The sequence below is a fragment of the Vigna umbellata genome, chromosome 2, assembly GCF_029865625.1.
Source record: "Vigna umbellata cultivar VRB3 chromosome 2, Vumbellata_1.0, whole genome shotgun sequence".
Classification (NCBI taxonomy): Eukaryota; Viridiplantae; Streptophyta; class Magnoliopsida; order Fabales; family Fabaceae; genus Vigna; species Vigna umbellata.
Genome location: NC_142166.1, coordinates 9,917,059 through 9,934,072, shown reverse-complemented (window position 1 = coordinate 9,934,072; position 17,014 = coordinate 9,917,059). Strand labels below are relative to the sequence as shown.

Here is a 17,014-nt window from a genome sequence, read left to right as displayed (position 1 = left end):
AAATGAAATTTCTACTGACATTATCTGAAAGTAATGATCTATTTAAGCATTCTGACATGTGTTAATTACATTTATAATTTCTTGACTATTTTACAATGGCAAAGAACTAAAATATTATTAAATTATACAAATACTACGGAAAAAAAACCTGTGATCACATTTAAAAATTTTAAAAATAAATTACCTAAACTAATTTTTCGTAGTATTAAAACTTGAAATATAGAAGTTCATAATTGAAATAACCGAAGTATAATTAAATTATACGTATAAAAGGATCAAAGGAAGCTTTTGACATTGGAGAGAGGACGTTAAAACGTGGTAAAGATGCAGGTGATGTATGGATTCAAACCATTAACACTTGTTCTGGATTACTTGAAAATTAGAAACAAAAGCTTAGGCTTGAGCAAAATATAGAGAGTTTTGCTGTTGTATACATAAACTGTGAAGTTGAATGAAAATAGAAAAGTAGCACAGACAACATATTTGTCTGCTTCTGCGACAGTTCTTGCAGCATCCACTAAAATTGCATCACAAATTTCAAATAAAAAAATAGATCTCTGGTTGAATCTAACCATTATCCAAACCATCATATAGAATTATGACAACACTCCCGCATCTAAAAAAGTACCATATCACAACTCCTTCATTGCTGCACTGCTACGCTGTTAGCCTGATATATCAACAAAAGCAGTCCCATATAGCCACATAACATGTCACAATCATAGACGACATGCCAACAGCCATCACTACAATACTATGATTACTACCATTGCCATAATGATGTTGCTTACCAAAACTATTTCAATAAGTTTAATCCTTTATGCCAACCCAAATACCAGGAGACCAAATTGAGATAAACAACCTTAACATCCACAAGCCTACTAGCATGGTTGGGATGGACATCAGATACAAGTATTATAAGATGCAATGCTAAACACAGGTTGAATGTAACAATATTTCAAATCATCATACTGAATTATCCTCAATTAAGATTTTCAGTGATAGTGATTAGTGACATACTAAATTGATAAACAGAAAAACGAAGACTACCTCCACGACCAACAACAGCAACACAGTCTTATATAGAAGGTCCTTTTTTCATGTTCATGCAACAAATGCACAATTAGTAGAGTAACAATAACTCAAATTATCAGACCGGATTATCCTCAATTAAGATTTGAAGTGATTGAGACATACTAAATTGATGAAGAGAAAGACTAAACATTATCTCCATGATCAACAACAGCAACTCAGTCTTAAATAGAAGGTCCTACTGATTTATCAAGTGCATGCAACAAATACACAATTAGTAGAGAGAAATTTCACATGAAGCAGCTATTATGCACTAGGGATCTACTCCTTAGAAGACTTGTTGATAAGAGACTTGTGAATGTGAGGAATCACTCCTCCTCCAGCAATCGTTCCTTTTATCAGGGTATCCAGCTCTTCATCCCCACGAATGGCTAGCTGTAAATGCCGGGGAGTGATACGTTTGACCTTGAGATCCTTGCTAGCATTTCCTGCCAGCTCCAATACTTCAGCAGTGAGATACTCCAAGATTGCTGCAGAGTAAACAGCAGCTGTAGCCCCAACTCTACCATTAGCGGTTGTCCTAGACTTCAATAGCCGGTGGATACGACCAACTGGAAACTGCAAATTACAATATACAAAAAGCTCACGTAAGACAACATACCAGCTTGCTACTCCTTAGCCCAATGTATCAATAGTTCCCACAAACTATACGCTAGCATATTCTGTGAATCAAAATACAATGATTTGGCCAAAAGATTAAAAAGGTTGGTGAGATTATAGTAAAAAACTCATATCACATTAAAACAGAAGGTGATTATGAAACTTTTCGAGAAATGACCCTACTTAACATGCTTCAATCTACTAGCTACCAAGAAGGGACTGATTTCAATTTCTAAATCAAAGGGTTACACCTAAGACAGTGTCCTCAATCACAGACGAGAAACCAAATATATAGCCAGGTAAATCTCCCTAAACATATGAAATTTTGGTTGTAGCAATTCAGAACCATGCCGGCAATGTTAGAAGCATTTGTAATAACAAACAATGATTGAAAATGGAAAATAAACAAAACAAACTAATGTGTAAGCAAAATTATCTGACTCTGGATAACTTTGATTAAACAATATTGCGACCTACATCTAAACATCAACAGTAGAAATTTTCAGGTCTAACTGGACTCTAGTTGTCTTATGGGCCGCAATAAACGCGTTTACATGTCGATGCAGCTCCAACATATTTAAAATAACAATCCAAGTGTTTACATAGCAAAAGTCAGTCAAAATTTACATAGACTCAACACTGACTAAAATGTCAAAATAACAACAACAAAGAGGTATATTCCCGACTTAATCACACCAACAAAATTTAAATGCATTAAAAGTTTGACATTCAAGAGAAATGAAGAGTAATACTGTTCGATGACGAAATCACTCTAACAATACAGATAAAAAAATATAAAACATTTTCATTCTAGTGGCACAACATCGGGGACAGCATATGGCAAAACCCTATTCTAAAGCGAGGTTAAAGTCTCCAACATGTGGTCATGAACGAGTACGCTGCAATCAAACTCACTAACTTAGTACACTCGCATTAAACCTTCCAGATAACTAAAGAAAAAAGAAAAAGAAAAATAAAAACTTTCAAAGAAAAAAAAACACCAACATTTGATTTTTTTTTTCTTCCTCACCCGCTGGTAAAATTATCCTACGGGAAAAGCACAGCTAACATCTACGAGACCCGACAACAAATGGCTCACATTGCGTTACCCCAATAACGAGGGTTAAGAAAAGAAAAGAATTTACAGAATGAGTGCGTGGAGATTTTGTAGGGCTACGAGGGAATCGGAAGAGGTAAAGGAATGAGAAAGGAAGGGAGATCTGAGAACCTGAAGGCCGGCACGAGAAGAACGTGAAATCGGCTTCTTTTTGTCCTTATCTTTGTTGGCGGCAGAGGTTTTGCCGGTGATCAACCCCTTCGCCCCTTTCCCCGACATCTTTTACCGCCAAAACAGTACGAGGTGTTGCGCTGAGAGGAGAGAGAAAGATAGAGAGAGAAGATGAAGGCAGGTCTCAGACTCCGACGAAGGTAATCTCTAATCGACAGAGGAAAGGGATTTGAGGTTGTTTCTTGGTCCTTCCTACCACGCTTCTTTATTTATTTATTTTTTCCACACACGCATTCGCTGATCCTCCAACTTTCTTCTAATTACATCGCCACCCCATATTTAAGAGTATTTACTCATTTTCACCGTAAACTGGTGTTTTAAAGCTTTAGCCGAATTGACCAATCCGACCTTCTTAAAAACCGAATTAAAAGTTAGCCCTATAATTAAATTGGATAAAACTCGGGCAGTGTTTAACGAAATGCGTTATAATATTATATATTCGTAGCAGTTTGGGATGTTATTTTAATAATGGTAAATAGGAATGGTAGTGGATATAGTTAGTAGTTATTTATTTGTTATTTGTCTAATAAAAAAAATATGTATGTGTTATATATCTCTTTGAGTACCCAGTTTCGAAAATACTATAGATTAATTTTAAATTTGTAAGTTTTCCATGAAATATTTTTTAAATTTTATTTTATATGTTTTTAAACAAAACTATAGAAAAAACTTAAATAAGTTACATTTCAAAAATATAAATCCAAATTATGCTAATCTGAAACATATCTCTAAAAAATAGTACTTTAAACGTAACTAAATAATTCTCAAAACGTAAGTGTAATATGATTAGAATCTCTTAAGCAATTTTAATAGACAAGAGTAAATATAATGGATATAAATAAAAATAAGTCAAACTTTAACATTGATATGTTCATTGTTAATATTTTTACTTTGGCAACTTATTTGAGAAACAAAGAACATAAAATAAAATAAATAATTGACACAGTGATATTATTGGTAAATTTGAAATGAAATATTAAAGAAACTGCTATCATTTTCAATTTTTTACATTATATAACTTTTTTTTGTAACCTTTCAATTTTGAAGGGTCTAAAAAGAAAATTAGTTCACTAATTTTAACAATTAATATATATCAAATATAAATATCTAATTTAAAATTTTAATTTGATTATCTCTTATCTTTCTTCATAGCCAAATTTGAATATATATAATAACAAGAACATCTATATTTTTACAAAATTTACATTATATATTTTCTCCAAAAAAATTAATGAAGTGGTATAGTATAGAATAAATTGGTAGTAGTTGTTAGGATGGTGAAAATAATGGTGATTAATCCTACGATAGAAATGCTTATCGGTGATGACCCTTGTCCTCAAAAGGTTATTATATTATTTCATTGAAGTTTCGAAAACATAACATTCAATCATAGGGAAAAGTGTCTAACATATGGGGACGTCGTGTATAAGTAACAAGTAACTCAAATTGAATATTCATCATGACTGATTCTTCCTACACCTCACTGTCTTCATCCTGCACTCTCAAATTTACTTCTTTGTCCTTCATTTAATAAAAAGTCAAAACTTAAATTAATGAATTTATTTTTGTTAACCATCAACCATTTTCCTAACTGCCAACCACAAAAATATTTTTTTGGTATAAACCCTCAGGTGCGCCCTGTTCTTCGTTTTTACTGTAGCAAGCATTATTATTTTTCTTCACTTCTTTACTGTGTATTGAGTTGGATTGAGTTGGTGGTTAAGATTCTCGGGTGGTGGTAGTGCTGGGTTTGTTGGGAGATTTGGAGATCTGCTGTGACATTGTTCGGCGAGAGGAAGAAGACACTGTGACATTGTTCGACGAGAGGAAGAAGACAGGTACACGAATCTCGTAACTGCACTTCGAGGTGCGGAAAGCAGTGGCCGCACTTCGAAGTGCGTTTTTTATTTTGTAGTCGCACTTTGAAGTGTGGTTTGTGATATGTATTTTTTTATTTTATTTCATGCATGCTTTTTTTGTTTAATTTTTTTTTCTTTATTTCATGCATGTTTTTTTTATTTAATGATTTTTTAGTTATATTCCTGCAATGCTTTTTTTTATGTTTTTTTATTATGTTATTATTTTTTATTTAAATTTCTTGTTTTATGTTATGATTTTTTATTTTAAATTTTTTGTTCATGGATTATGCTTAGTCATTAGGCAGTGTATTATTACTCAAAGAATGAATTGGAAATACCTCTTTAATAATATTTAGGTTAGTTGATTTTTATGTTGAAAGATGAATATGAATTTTTTATTAGGCAGTGTTTTTGAATTTTTTATTTGTAATTTAATAAATCTTTATATCGGAGTTTTCTTATTCTTTAAAAGAAGTGGGTGAGGGTGATTACACAGATCAATTTTTCACTGATAAAATATTCCCAACACGCGCCGATTTAATTGAATGGGTTCGAAAGATTGCATTTGATCTTGGATTTGTTGTCGTCACTATAAGATCTGACACAGCAACTGGTGAAGCTGGTAGAAAGACATTTATTTTGTTAGGCTGTGAAAGAAGCGGGAAGTATAGGAAGTATAAGCCAGATGTTCAACCTAGTTTCTCTGGCACAAGAAAATGTGAGTGTCCGTTTAGGTTGAGGGGTAAACCTAAAGGAGATGGTTGGGTGTTGAAGGTTATGTGCGGCTATCACAACCATGAATTAGCAGAGACTTTGGTCGGTCATCCTTTCGCGGGTAGGTTAAATGCTGCTGAACTATCAATTCTTGTGGACATGACTAATAGTCAAGTAAAGCCGTCAAATATTCTTTTGACTCTGAAAGAACATAATGAAGATAACGTGACCACGATAAAGCAAATATATAATGCGAGGTACACGTACAAACGATCTTTGAGAGGGTCTAGAACTGAAATGCAGCAGTTGATGATGTTGTTAGATAGAGACAAATACATCCAGAGAAGTAGATGTTTGGACGATTCTGACGTGGTAAGTGACTTGTTTTGGACACATCCCGATTCAATACACTTAGTCAATTCTTTTAATATTGTTTTCTTAATGGATACGACGTACAAGACGAACAAATATCGACTTCCGTTGCTCGAGATTGTGGGAGTCACATCAACTGGTTTGACATTCACAGCCGCCTTTGCATTACTTTCAAGTGAACGCCAAAGTAATTTCACTTGGACATTGGAAAGGTTCAAAGGATTATTATTGACATCAGAGGGCGGTCCACGCGTTATTATCACTGACAGAGACCTTGCTTTGATAAATGCAATTAATAATGTCTTTCCGGAGACTTATCAGATGTTATGTACATTCCACATTGCGAAAAATGTTAGAGCCAAATGCAAGATGTTAGTGGATAAGGTTGAGTCAGTGGATGTGTTGATGGAAGTGTGGCAGAATGTCATGGATTGTGACGACCAGTCTATGTTTAGTGCTTATGTTCATCGTCTTGAGTATGCCTCTTCTGCATGGCCTCTATTTTTTGATTATGTCAACCGCACTTGGATACCAGACATACCAACAATCCTAGCTCAGCCGACCGTCTACGACGAACTGGAGGCACCAACCTGTCATCTGGAATGTCTCGCCTCATGCACGGTGCAAGACTAGGTCGTTCATCGTCATTGCCTGGAGTGATGTACGAGTGCGACACCCGCCTAAACCACGTTATGTATCCATCAACACACGCATGTGGCTCATGAGCTTCAATGACACTAATAATGGCATACTCTACATACCGCAACCAATTTAGATCAATCATAGGAATGTCTGGCATCGGAAGACTATCAGGTGACCGTGGTATGTTCTGTTGAAAACCAAATTGACGCAACACGCGTTCAGGTAGATGTCGATGAATCATGTCGCCTAATCGGATCCATCCCGAGTACATAATTATGGCAATGAATGGGCATGTACGTCTGTGCGAAACGTATGGATTCCAGATAACTACATCATAAGTGAGGGCATCCAGAAATGTTCGGCCCTCTGTCAAACTCCAACCCACCCTCGGGGGTATGTATCGTGAAGCACGTGGATCAAGTTTTGTGTACCTCTCAGACACTTGCCTCCTTCCCATTGTAGGAAAGTGCTCATATATCCAACTCTACAAAAAACATTACTTCAATCGTGGGTTTCATTGTCAAACAATATTAAAATAAACTTAGAAGATGGTAATGTACCTGTAGAAGAGTGGAATACCTAGCTATCTGTCTGACCTCACTGAAGCTAACATCTCCTAGCTGCTCATATGTATGTGCAAGTGCTGCTACTCCCCAAGCAATCTCGAACAAGCATTCAAGTCTCGCAAGAGAAGGAGATACGATACCCGAATTAGAGTCGCACTCTTATTCGTAAAAATTGTGCATCCAAGCAGATGCAACAAGTATGCCCGAGCAGCACACTCCCAACGCTCCTGCTGGATGCACTCCTGGTAGACCTCGCGTAGCCAGCTGAGCCTAACTTTTGGACCACGTGACTGTTTCATCTCAGCTGAAGCTTTAGCGTGGTCCACGCCAAGCAGCTCCATGATATGAGATCGAGCCTCATCATACTCTAACTCCTCAACCTCACAAAATTGTCCCATGATGGGTAGGTGGAGCAAATTCATAACGTCATCTAATGTGACACTCATCTCACCTATCGGTAGGTGGAAAGTATTAGTCTCTACGTGCCACCTCTCCGAAAGGGCAATGATCAATCCATGATCGGCATACTCGTATGAGAGGTTCACTAAACAACTCAACCCCGACATGAAGATATAAGGCTCAATGGCCTCATGATACATTCCAAAATGCTTCAATTTTTTGCCATGGGTGACAACCTTTATCCCCCTTCGATCCTAAATACAAACATAATTATATAAAAAAAATGTAACATTTATTAAACAATTAAAATTTAGGTTGATGACTAACCCGACCTTGCCATATGGCAAATGCAACATGCTGGATATAGTGAGTAAGTAAGGAGGTGTCATGTGGACCTCCTGGGAATCCACCATCTTCAGCTTCATCTTCATCTTCATCTTCATCTTCACCTTCACCTTCATGTTCTTCTTGACTACAGTCATGTTGCTGCTGAATATCCTCCTCTTCAACGTAATCATCCTGACCATGTCCATGCTGTAATAACTCTTCCTGCTCCTCATCATCATGCTCATCAATAACGTCCACACGATATTCTTCTACTCGTCTTCTACGAGCAGATGCCGTAGGTCGTCTTCTTTCATCTGATGGCTCACTACGAGAGGATGAAACCTCACCATGATGTCCACCTCTAGTTTTAACCATATCTATTAACCCATTATATTATTAACATATTATATACAAAAAAGTAATTAATAATGTAATCAAAAATATTCAAACAAATAAAAAGTAATATAAAAATCCAAAAAAATTACATATATAATAATTAAATTATTACAAATAAATCCAAAATAATAATTATTATTTATTTCAATAAACAATTTAATTATTATTTAAATTTCAAAAATATTAAAAAAATTAAATAAAATTAAATACATAATAAATAATATAGTACGAAAATAACAACTAACATAAAAAATTTAATTATTATACTAACCTAATAAAAATAAAACCAAATCCGGTTATCCGCTTCCGCAGATCGAAACGCGGTTGTTTATCTGTGCCGCAGATCGAACTGCGGTTTGTGCTTGCCGCAGATCGAACTGTGTTTCTCCTTGCCGCAGATCGAAATGCGGTTTTGTGCCCTTTCTGCACTTCCAACTGCGGACGTGCAACTCCAGCGAGCTCCAGTGACCGAACACGAAGCACAAATTACAGCAAACAAAATTATAGCAGATGCAAGGCTACTAACCTGGACGCCAGATACACCTCAGATCTGTGAGGAAAACAACGAAGGAACGTAGCGTGACACGAAGTACGACTGAAAAAGCTTGACACGAACGCAGCGAAGACAAGATACAGGGAAACAACAATGGTAGAGAGGAGGACGACGGAGAGAAAAAGAGGAAGGAGACTCTTTGGAAAGGAGGTGTAGGTGTAAGGTTTGAGATGCGGCAGAAGAGTTAAAGTTTTACTAAACTTTTTAAAAATGCAAAATATTTTTCTCTCCTCGTTGACTGTGGCAAGGACATAGTTAGAATTAAAATTTCTTTTGGAGGTGCAGGATGAGGGCCGTGAGATGCAGGGAGAATGACTCATTCATTATTAAGGTAAAATGACTATATTTTATACTTCTTTTGAAAATTCATCATTAGAGTATTTCATCCTTCTGTTCTGTTATTTCAAATATGATTGGTTACGTCATATGTAAGAACAAAAAGTAAAAAAAAAAAATTAGGTTGAATTGTTATTCTAAAAAAACATAATTAAGTTTTAAGTCTTTTATAAATTTAAATATTTTTAATTGAGTTCCTAATAAATTTTTTTTATTGAATATATAAAACTTTTATATTTTTTAATTAGATTATTATTCTTTAATTTTTCTATTAACATAATAATATGATTGTTATCTTATCCCGTTATTTTAATTATTTATTTTTATATGTTAACAACATGAATTTAATTGTTAATATAAAATAACAATGTCATTAGCCAGTAATTTATTGTTTTATATTAAATACAATATCTTAATTTTTTTAATATGTGAAAAAAAGTATAAAAAATATTTAATATTTAAAATAAAATAAAATCAAAAGTAACGTATGTACAAGTTAAAATAAAATTTGTAAAAGAGAAAAATTTGTGGAAATTAGCGTATTCATAAACTAGTTTCAGTTTAAACATGAACTAATTTTCGTTTATGTATATACTAATTTTAGTTTATAGAAAAACTGATTTAATTTTTTCTTTATATATCCGTCTCCTAAGAGGGTTGTGAATAAATTTGTCCTCTCTCAAAAAGACCAATTGATGATGAGCGAGTCAAAAAATCATACAATGAATTTCTCTAACGTTGAGTGTTTATTTTAGAGAATACTTTTGCTTATCATGGAATATTCTAATAATATTAACTTTTTCTTTAATGTATTTATATGAACACTTTGAAAGCAGCAAGGAGCTCATGACTAAAGAATAAGAATTTTTTTCTTTTTCCATTCATGGAAAGAATTGTAAATGTATTATAGAAACACAGAACAGGATTTTAATTACATTGCACTACCAAAGTCCAAACCTCTCTTGCTTCAACCTTTGACTAAAATAGATTTAATATAAAACAAAATCTATGCTCCAAGCTTCCAGCACTTGAACAGTTACCACCTAATTTTGACCCAAAAATACTGAAAACTGCATTTGTCTAGAAGGATGAAATCCTTGGTACTTCAACTGGGAAACTGTGGATCTCATCCATCCAAGGGTTTTTCTCTTTGGCAGGGTTGATGGTCCTCAGAGCCTTCCACACTGCACTGTTGCACTTGAATCCAGAACCGAATGCTATCTGCCATGTTCTATCGCCCTTCCTCATCCTCCCTTTCGCTTCTGTGTAAGCCAATTCATACCAAAGAGAACTGCTCGAGGTGTTTCCAAAACGGTAAAGTGTCATCCTTGATGGCTCCATATGCCAAGTAGACAGCTGCAAGTTCTTCTCAAGTTCATCCAACACGGCTCTGCCTCCGGCATGGATGCAGAAGTGCTCAAAAGCCAGCTTGAAGTCTGGAATATAAGGCTTGATCTTCATCTTGAAAAGCTTCTTCCCGACCAACGTGGCAAAGAATAGGAGTTGTTCGGACATTGGAAGGACAAGAGGCCCCAATGTGGTGATGTTTGTTTTCAAAGCATCACCAGCAACTGCCATCAAATCTTTGGACAAAGTGACACCAACCTTGCCATTAGAATCTTCCTCTTGGATAACACAGCCGAAGCACTTGTCATCAGAAGCCTTGTTGGTGCGAACTGTGTCAACCAGCCGGTATTTGGATCTTCTTTTATCAGAGCTTTTGTTGGAAAGCAGAATGGCAGCCCCTCCCATACGGAACAAACAATTGGAAACAAGCTTGGATCGGTCATTCCCAGGGTACCAATTCAAGGTGATGTTTTCTGTGCTAACTACCAATGCATAGGAATTGGGGTGTACTTGGAGAAGGTCCTTAGCAAGATCAATCGAAATGAGACCTGCACTGCATCCCATTCCACCAAGGTTGAGGCTTTTTATGTTCCCTCTAAGCTTATAATGATTGATGATCATTGCCGAAAGGGAGGGCGTGGGGCAGAAGAGGCTGCAATTCACAATCAGAATTCCAATGTCCTTAGGCTTCACAAAAGTCTTGGAAAAAAGCTCATCAATTGCACCAAACATGACAAGCTCGGCCTCTTTTCTTGCCTCTTGCATTGAAGGGTTGGGAGGATCATTGAGAACAGCTTCTGGAAAGTATGTGCTTTCCCCAAGGCCAGCCCTCTCTAGAATCTTCCGCTGGAATTCAAGATTTTCCTCTGTGAAAAAACCACTCCTCCTGGACTGGTCCATGAATATCTTCTTTGTGCATTTGCGAGCTTCTTCAGGCTTGTAACATGAGAAATTGACAAGGTACACGGGTCTTGGACGAGTCATTACGTATAGTGTGGACAAAAATACAATCATGGTGGAGCAAAGAATGACGGATATCAAATTGTATTGTAGATTCTCCCAAATGTCATGGAGATCTTTCACGGAAAAGGTTGAGAGCTGTGCAGCAATGATCACCACCAGAGGGGAAAGACAGAGGTACATGCCATGAGTGATGAGGTAATGATAACCAAGTTTCACGTACTTCAATTTCACGGACTTCTTGAAATCTGGAAGGTTCCGCGATGACGGTGGCATCAATGGTGTGTCTGGTTTTGTCTCTGCCATTTTTCCTGTTCTGAATTTCATTTCAACACATTTAGCAATATTAGATAACCTGATACAGTCAAACTCAGCATTTATGCATTAGACTAAACTTCGCTTGAAAAACAAAAAGGTCAAAAGAAGATTCTTTTCCTCAAATCTTTGAAAAAACGAGATTGATATGAGCATTTATACACAAAGATTGAAGTGAATAACGAGTAAGATATCAGGTTTGGATAACTCAAAAACAAAATCTTGGATTCAAATTAAACGAAAATCCCACTAAAAATAAAAGATTTTCGGACAAGAAATTTGTCATCACTAACAAAAATATAGAGATGAAACAATTTCATAACTTCTAATAACAATACACAATAAAGACCCATGTAACAATTTCGTTGCTTTCACTTAAGTCAACGAAATCGAAACGACAGAACCAAAGTTCAAGTTTTCAAACATCCCTTTTCTACAGCAAACCATTGCGTAAACCCAGATCCGAATTTAAGACGAAACAGGGAAAACCATATCCATATCCGATTGTACACATTAAACACTATTATTCATTCACATCAACAAATCGACACCCCCAAAGTGTCACGAACCATGAAAAAAAAATCAAGAGTGCAACAAAACCCAGTTCCCAGATAAAAAATCAGTACCTTGAAAGGCCAAAGACAGCAGAGAACGCAGCAATGTCGCCCGTGAAATGGAGAGAAGCGGATTAGAGAGAGATAGCTTAATAGATTTGAATCAGTGGTTGAAAATGAGGTAAAGTTAAAATTGTTAGAGAGAGAAAGATTGGGTGGCGAAATGAAAGGAGATTAGTAACGAAGTTGCGCCTATATTACATTCTAAGATTATCTGATAGCAAGGTATATCTATATATAGAGGAGGCAGCAGAAAGAAGGGTGGGAGGGAAGTAAGTTCGAAAGAAGGAAGGTCTAGCCCAAAAACAAAATCTGCATGTCGGGTTTTGGAACGCGTCGCCAGCGAATTCGCATTGTTTTTCAAGGGCGGCGCAGTCCGACTTTGACCGTTCGCATCAGAGACGGTCACTGCACTGGCGTTAAATCCAACCGTTGTTATCATTGTATTTATTTCTTCTACTGTCCTCCTAATCTAGAACTCATTTATTATATCTTTTATTTTCATTAATTAATACTTCTAAACTTTTTCTTTAAAAGAGAAATAGTTTTAAGCTTCTCTGTCATATTTTTTCTCTTTTTGTTAATGTTCCTCTATTTTATTATGCTGTGAGTGTCGAATGTATTTTATGTTTTGCAGACCACTATATTTATCCCTTTTTAATACTTTTCTTGTAAGGTAGTAAAGGATTCGTAGAATAATACAGGTTTAAACCCTTTTACAGGTTTAAACACTCTTGTGATCGTCATGTTTGTATGAAAATTTTAGTTGGGTCTTTATATTTGTAACTGTCTCAATTAGATTATAATATTTGTAAAATTAAGCAATTTTATTTTATCCGTTAAATTATCCCAGACGCCGTTAATTTGAGTTGAGCTATATATTTTTTATGACGTGACATTGTGCATTAAATTGATTGGATGATGTGTTTTAGAATCATCAAATCCACATGGCAACCCTGCTTCTTCTTCCCTCCAACCACCTCTTTCGCTCCTCCATCCAAGTTGCTTCCTTTCCACTCCCACTCTCAAACCCTCATTCCCCCAAACACACACCTTTTCTCCCTCTCAAACTAAAAAACGTCGTCATCGTGTGAGAACAGAAACCCCAATCTGGAACAAAAACGTCGTTGTTCGGACGTCATGTGTTGAATGATCAAAATTAAATGGAAAACATATAAAATGTTTTAATATAATCAAAGATTTATGTTTAATCTAATCTGGAAGGAATTTATTTTTTGACATTCTTTTCCTTAAACTTTGCTACTTCCCTAAACTTTGTTGTTGTGGTTCGCGGACCAACCCTTTCGTTTATTTCCTGTGTCTTGTGCAAGGTCCCTGTACAGGGAGGTTCCTTTCTTCCGTTTGTTCCGGTTCAGATTCGTCTCGGTAGGGAGGGGAGACGCCCTTCTCCCTCTTCTTTGTTGTTGTTCGACCCTGCAAAACACTTATCTTCTTCTCCGTTCTAGTGCGTTTTCCCAGGAAGGAGAGGCAGGTTTCGACGGCCAGGCGCAACCTCCTTTCTTACAGGGCGATGGGCATCATGATAGTGGCGTCTTCGCGGCACGGGGTTTTGTGTTCTCCTGTGGTTTCGTAGATGGGCATTGCATTTTGGGGTCAGGGTTTGATTTGGGTTTTGGGTTTTTCGCTCTCACAATTTCAGGTGGTTCTGCTCTGTTCCTGCATTTTGGGGCTGACGAGTAGACCTCCAAACAGCGTCTTGGTGGCTGGTGAAGGCAGCGACGACATCGTGTGTAGGGTGAAGGCATCCTACGACATCGTTAGGGATGGATCTGTAGAAGGCGAGGAAGGAGACGATTGGATCGAAGAGGACGACAAGCTTAGGGTACTGCGCCAGGAGGTAACGGTTGTACTGGAGGGAGTTGAAGAACGGGATAGTGTAAGCCGCAATGGAGATGAGGCGCTCCGTCGGAGCAGAAGAAGAGTTCGAGAAACGCGCCCCGACAAAGGCATTTTTTAGTTTGAGAGGGAGAAAGGGTGTGTGTCTGAGGAGTGAGGGTTTGAGGGTGGGAGTGGAAAGGAAGCGACTTGGGCGGAGGAGCAGAAGAGGTAAAAGGTGATCAGTGGTTGGAGGGAAGAAGAAGCACCGTCGCCACGTGGATTTGATGATTCTAAAACACATCACTCATTTAAGGGTGTTGCTCCCTCCACCACCACACCTTTCTCCCTCCACCTCCCATTTACTATTTTGCCCCTCAGTAAAATTTTATTTTTAGGGTTATTATTTTTTAATTTTATCCATTCACAACCTATTTCACTAATAACCTATTCTAGTCCCGTACATGAGTAAAATACTTTTCTTTCATTTTAATATTATATTTCTTCCTCTCTTTCTTTCGTCGATGTGAGATACTACAAGTTGCAAAGGTTGGTGGTGATGGAAAGAATTATCAAGCAGTCTCCCTCTCGTGGTGCAATGTCGCTCTCGTGGTGCAGTGCATGGAGTGGTGCAGTGCGTGTCGTGCTTCCTCCAGGTGCGTATTCGAATAAACCTTGAAATAAAACCCTAAAATAAAAAACGTAACCTTTAAACGGAGGTGACATCCTTCAACGGATGTCAACATCCGTTTAAGGAAAAACGGATGTCGACATCCGTTTTACCTTAAACAGATGTTGACATCCGTTGAAGATGTCACCTCCGTTTAAAGGTTACATTTTTTATTTTATGGTTTGTTTTATTAGGGGACATTCGTTGAAGGATGTTACCTCCGTTGATGTATACTTCCTCACGTTGGTTGATGCTCTAGACGCTCATCAATGTTCCTCCACACCACGACGGCGACGCTCCTTCACACCACGATGGCAATGGAAGCTTTCAAACCAAAAAAAACTGGGAAGAAAAAGGAATGGAAGTGCGGGAGGTGGGGAGATGAAACGGAAATGGGGAAAAGGGAAGAAAGTTCCGTGGGTGGGTGTTGGGAAAGTAAAATTAGGGTTTCAAATTATTTAAAATAGGGTAAAAGTAAAAATCTTTTTAACTTAAGGATATAATTGTATTTAAAATAATGTGGGGAGGTGGAGGAAGTATAGGGTCGTGGTGGAGGGAGCAACACCCTTAATCCAGAATGCCATGTCATAAAAAAAATACAGCTCAACTCAAGTTAACGCCATCTGTGACAACTTAACGGATAGGGTAAATTTGGCTCATTTTTATAAATATTATGACCCAATTGAGACAGTTTCAAATATGAGGATCCAACTGAGATTCCCATACAAATATGAGGATCATCCGAGGGTTTAAACCAATAATATATATTAATTACTGAACGATGTGTAATACTTCTTATTAATAATATACTTAAAAATGGTAAGATGATCTATTAGACAATCTTATAATATATTTTAGCCAAATTTAAATAAATATTTATTAAACAATTTTATTAATACTCTAATAGAAGGAGTTTAGCAAAAAATTATTAGATGATTCATTACATGCATTGATTACATGCATTGATTAGATGAGTCTAAAATATTTATTAGACAATATTATTCATATGTTAACTAGATGAATCTATCAATAAATACTATATTAGTTTTTTCATATATTGATAAGATGAGTTTAACAAAATAAATTACAAAAGTCTTTTCATACACAATTTAGACAAATGTATTAATACACATTAGACGAGTTTGTCCATTAACTAATTAGACAAGTCTTGCAATACACATTAGACGAGTTTGAATATAAACTGATTATATGAGTTTAATAATACACATTATACAAGTATGTCTATATACCTATGAGATAAGTCTAGCAATGCATATTAAAATATTATGTCAATGCATTGATTAGACGGTCTAGAAATATTAATCAAACAAGTCTTTTCATACACTTATCAGACAAATATTGCAAAAAATATTACATGAGTCTAACAATACACATTAGACGATACTGTAGATACATTAATTAGAAGAGTATAACAAAAATATATTAGACATGACATTCCATACATTGATTAGATAAGTTTAAAAATACTTTGATTAAACGAGTTGTTGTTGAATTGATCAAACCAGTCTAGCAATGCACATTAGACAAGTCATTCATATATTGATTAGACGAGTCTAACAATATATATTAGACAAGTTATTTCATACACAGATTAGACGAGTGTATTAATACACATTAGATGTGTATGTTCATTCACTTATTAGATGAATATTGCAATATACATTAAACAAATTTGTTCATATCCTAATTAGATGAGTCTAGCAATACACATTAGACGAGTTCATCCATACACTAATTAGACAAATATTTTTTACATAAAACATAAAACAAGTCATTTCATGCATTAATTAGATGAGTATAACAATATACATCAGGTCAGTCCATCCATTAATTAAACGAATTTTGTTAAACACATTATATGTCTTTGTCCATACATTAATTAAACGAGTCTAGTAATATACATTAGATAAGTCTCTTTATACACATATTATAGAGTCTATTAATACACATTATACAACTCTATTTATTCTCTGATTAAATATGTTTTGCAATGCACATTAGACGAGTTTGGTCATACATATTAGATGAGTGTAACAATACACATTAGATGAGTATAACAATACACATTAGATGAGTGTGTCCATACAATGATTACACGAGTCTAACA

The 17,014-nt window shown here is 35.9% G+C and overlaps 3 protein-coding genes and 1 pseudogene across 4 annotated transcripts; 1 reads left to right on the top strand and 3 right to left on the bottom strand.

Annotated features, from left to right (window-relative positions):
- Positions 1-1,127: 1,127 nt before the first annotated feature.
- HTA9 (histone H2A protein 9) lies at positions 1,128-3,179 on the bottom strand. The gene is made up of 2 exons (XM_047311836.2): positions 2,921-3,179; positions 1,128-1,650 (listed from the first exon to the last, which is right to left on the bottom strand). The coding sequence occupies exons 1-2, from the start codon at positions 3,026-3,028 to the stop codon at positions 1,354-1,356; spliced, it is 405 nt and encodes a 134-aa protein (XP_047167792.1). The 5' UTR covers positions 3,029-3,179; the 3' UTR covers positions 1,128-1,353.
- A 1,087-nt stretch (positions 3,180-4,266) lies between these two features.
- Positions 4,267-6,301, top strand: LOC148203361 (uncharacterized). The gene is made up of 5 exons (XM_088107593.1): positions 4,267-4,300; positions 4,705-4,818; positions 5,312-5,925; positions 6,013-6,137; positions 6,247-6,301. Exons 1-5 carry the CDS (start codon positions 4,267-4,269, stop codon positions 6,299-6,301), a joined length of 942 nt encoding a protein of 313 aa, XP_087963719.1.
- Positions 6,302-6,439: 138 nt separating this feature from the next.
- On the bottom strand, positions 6,440-7,024 carry LOC148203360 (serine/threonine-protein phosphatase 7 long form homolog). Its single transcript, XM_088107592.1, has one exon. The coding sequence runs from the start codon at positions 7,022-7,024 to the stop codon at positions 6,440-6,442; it is 585 nt and encodes a 194-aa protein (XP_087963718.1).
- Positions 7,025-9,995: 2,971 nt separating this feature from the next.
- On the bottom strand, positions 9,996-12,799 carry LOC124836659 (3-ketoacyl-CoA synthase 11 pseudogene; annotated as a pseudogene). The gene is made up of 2 exons (XR_015784092.1): positions 12,393-12,799; positions 9,996-11,767 (listed from the first exon to the last, which is right to left on the bottom strand). The product of XR_015784092.1 is annotated as a 3-ketoacyl-CoA synthase 11 pseudogene (transcript).
- Positions 12,800-17,014: the final 4,215 nt, after the last annotated feature.

Excerpts from the sequence above, each read along its gene's own strand:
- HTA9 (XM_047311836.2), bottom strand. The coding sequence starts at position 3,028 with ATGTCGGGGAAAGGGGCGAAGGGGTTGATCACCGGCAAAACCTCTGCC. Across the intron at positions 1,651-2,920 it reads CTTCTCGTGCCGGCCTTCAG|TTTCCAGTTGGTCGTATCCA; the intron begins GTTCTCAGATCT and ends TGTAATTTGCAG.
- LOC148203361 (XM_088107593.1), top strand. The coding sequence starts at position 4,267 with ATGGTGATTAATCCTACGATAGAAATGCTTATCG. Across the intron at positions 4,819-5,311 it reads CGACGAGAGGAAGAAGACAG|AAGTGGGTGAGGGTGATTAC; the intron begins GTACACGAATCT and ends ATTCTTTAAAAG. Across the intron at positions 6,138-6,246 it reads TTCACTTGGACATTGGAAAG|ATGTTATGTACATTCCACAT; the intron begins GTTCAAAGGATT and ends GAGACTTATCAG.
- LOC148203360 (XM_088107592.1), bottom strand. The coding sequence starts at position 7,024 with ATGGGAAGGAGGCAAGTGTCTGAGAGGTACACAAAACTTGATCCACGT.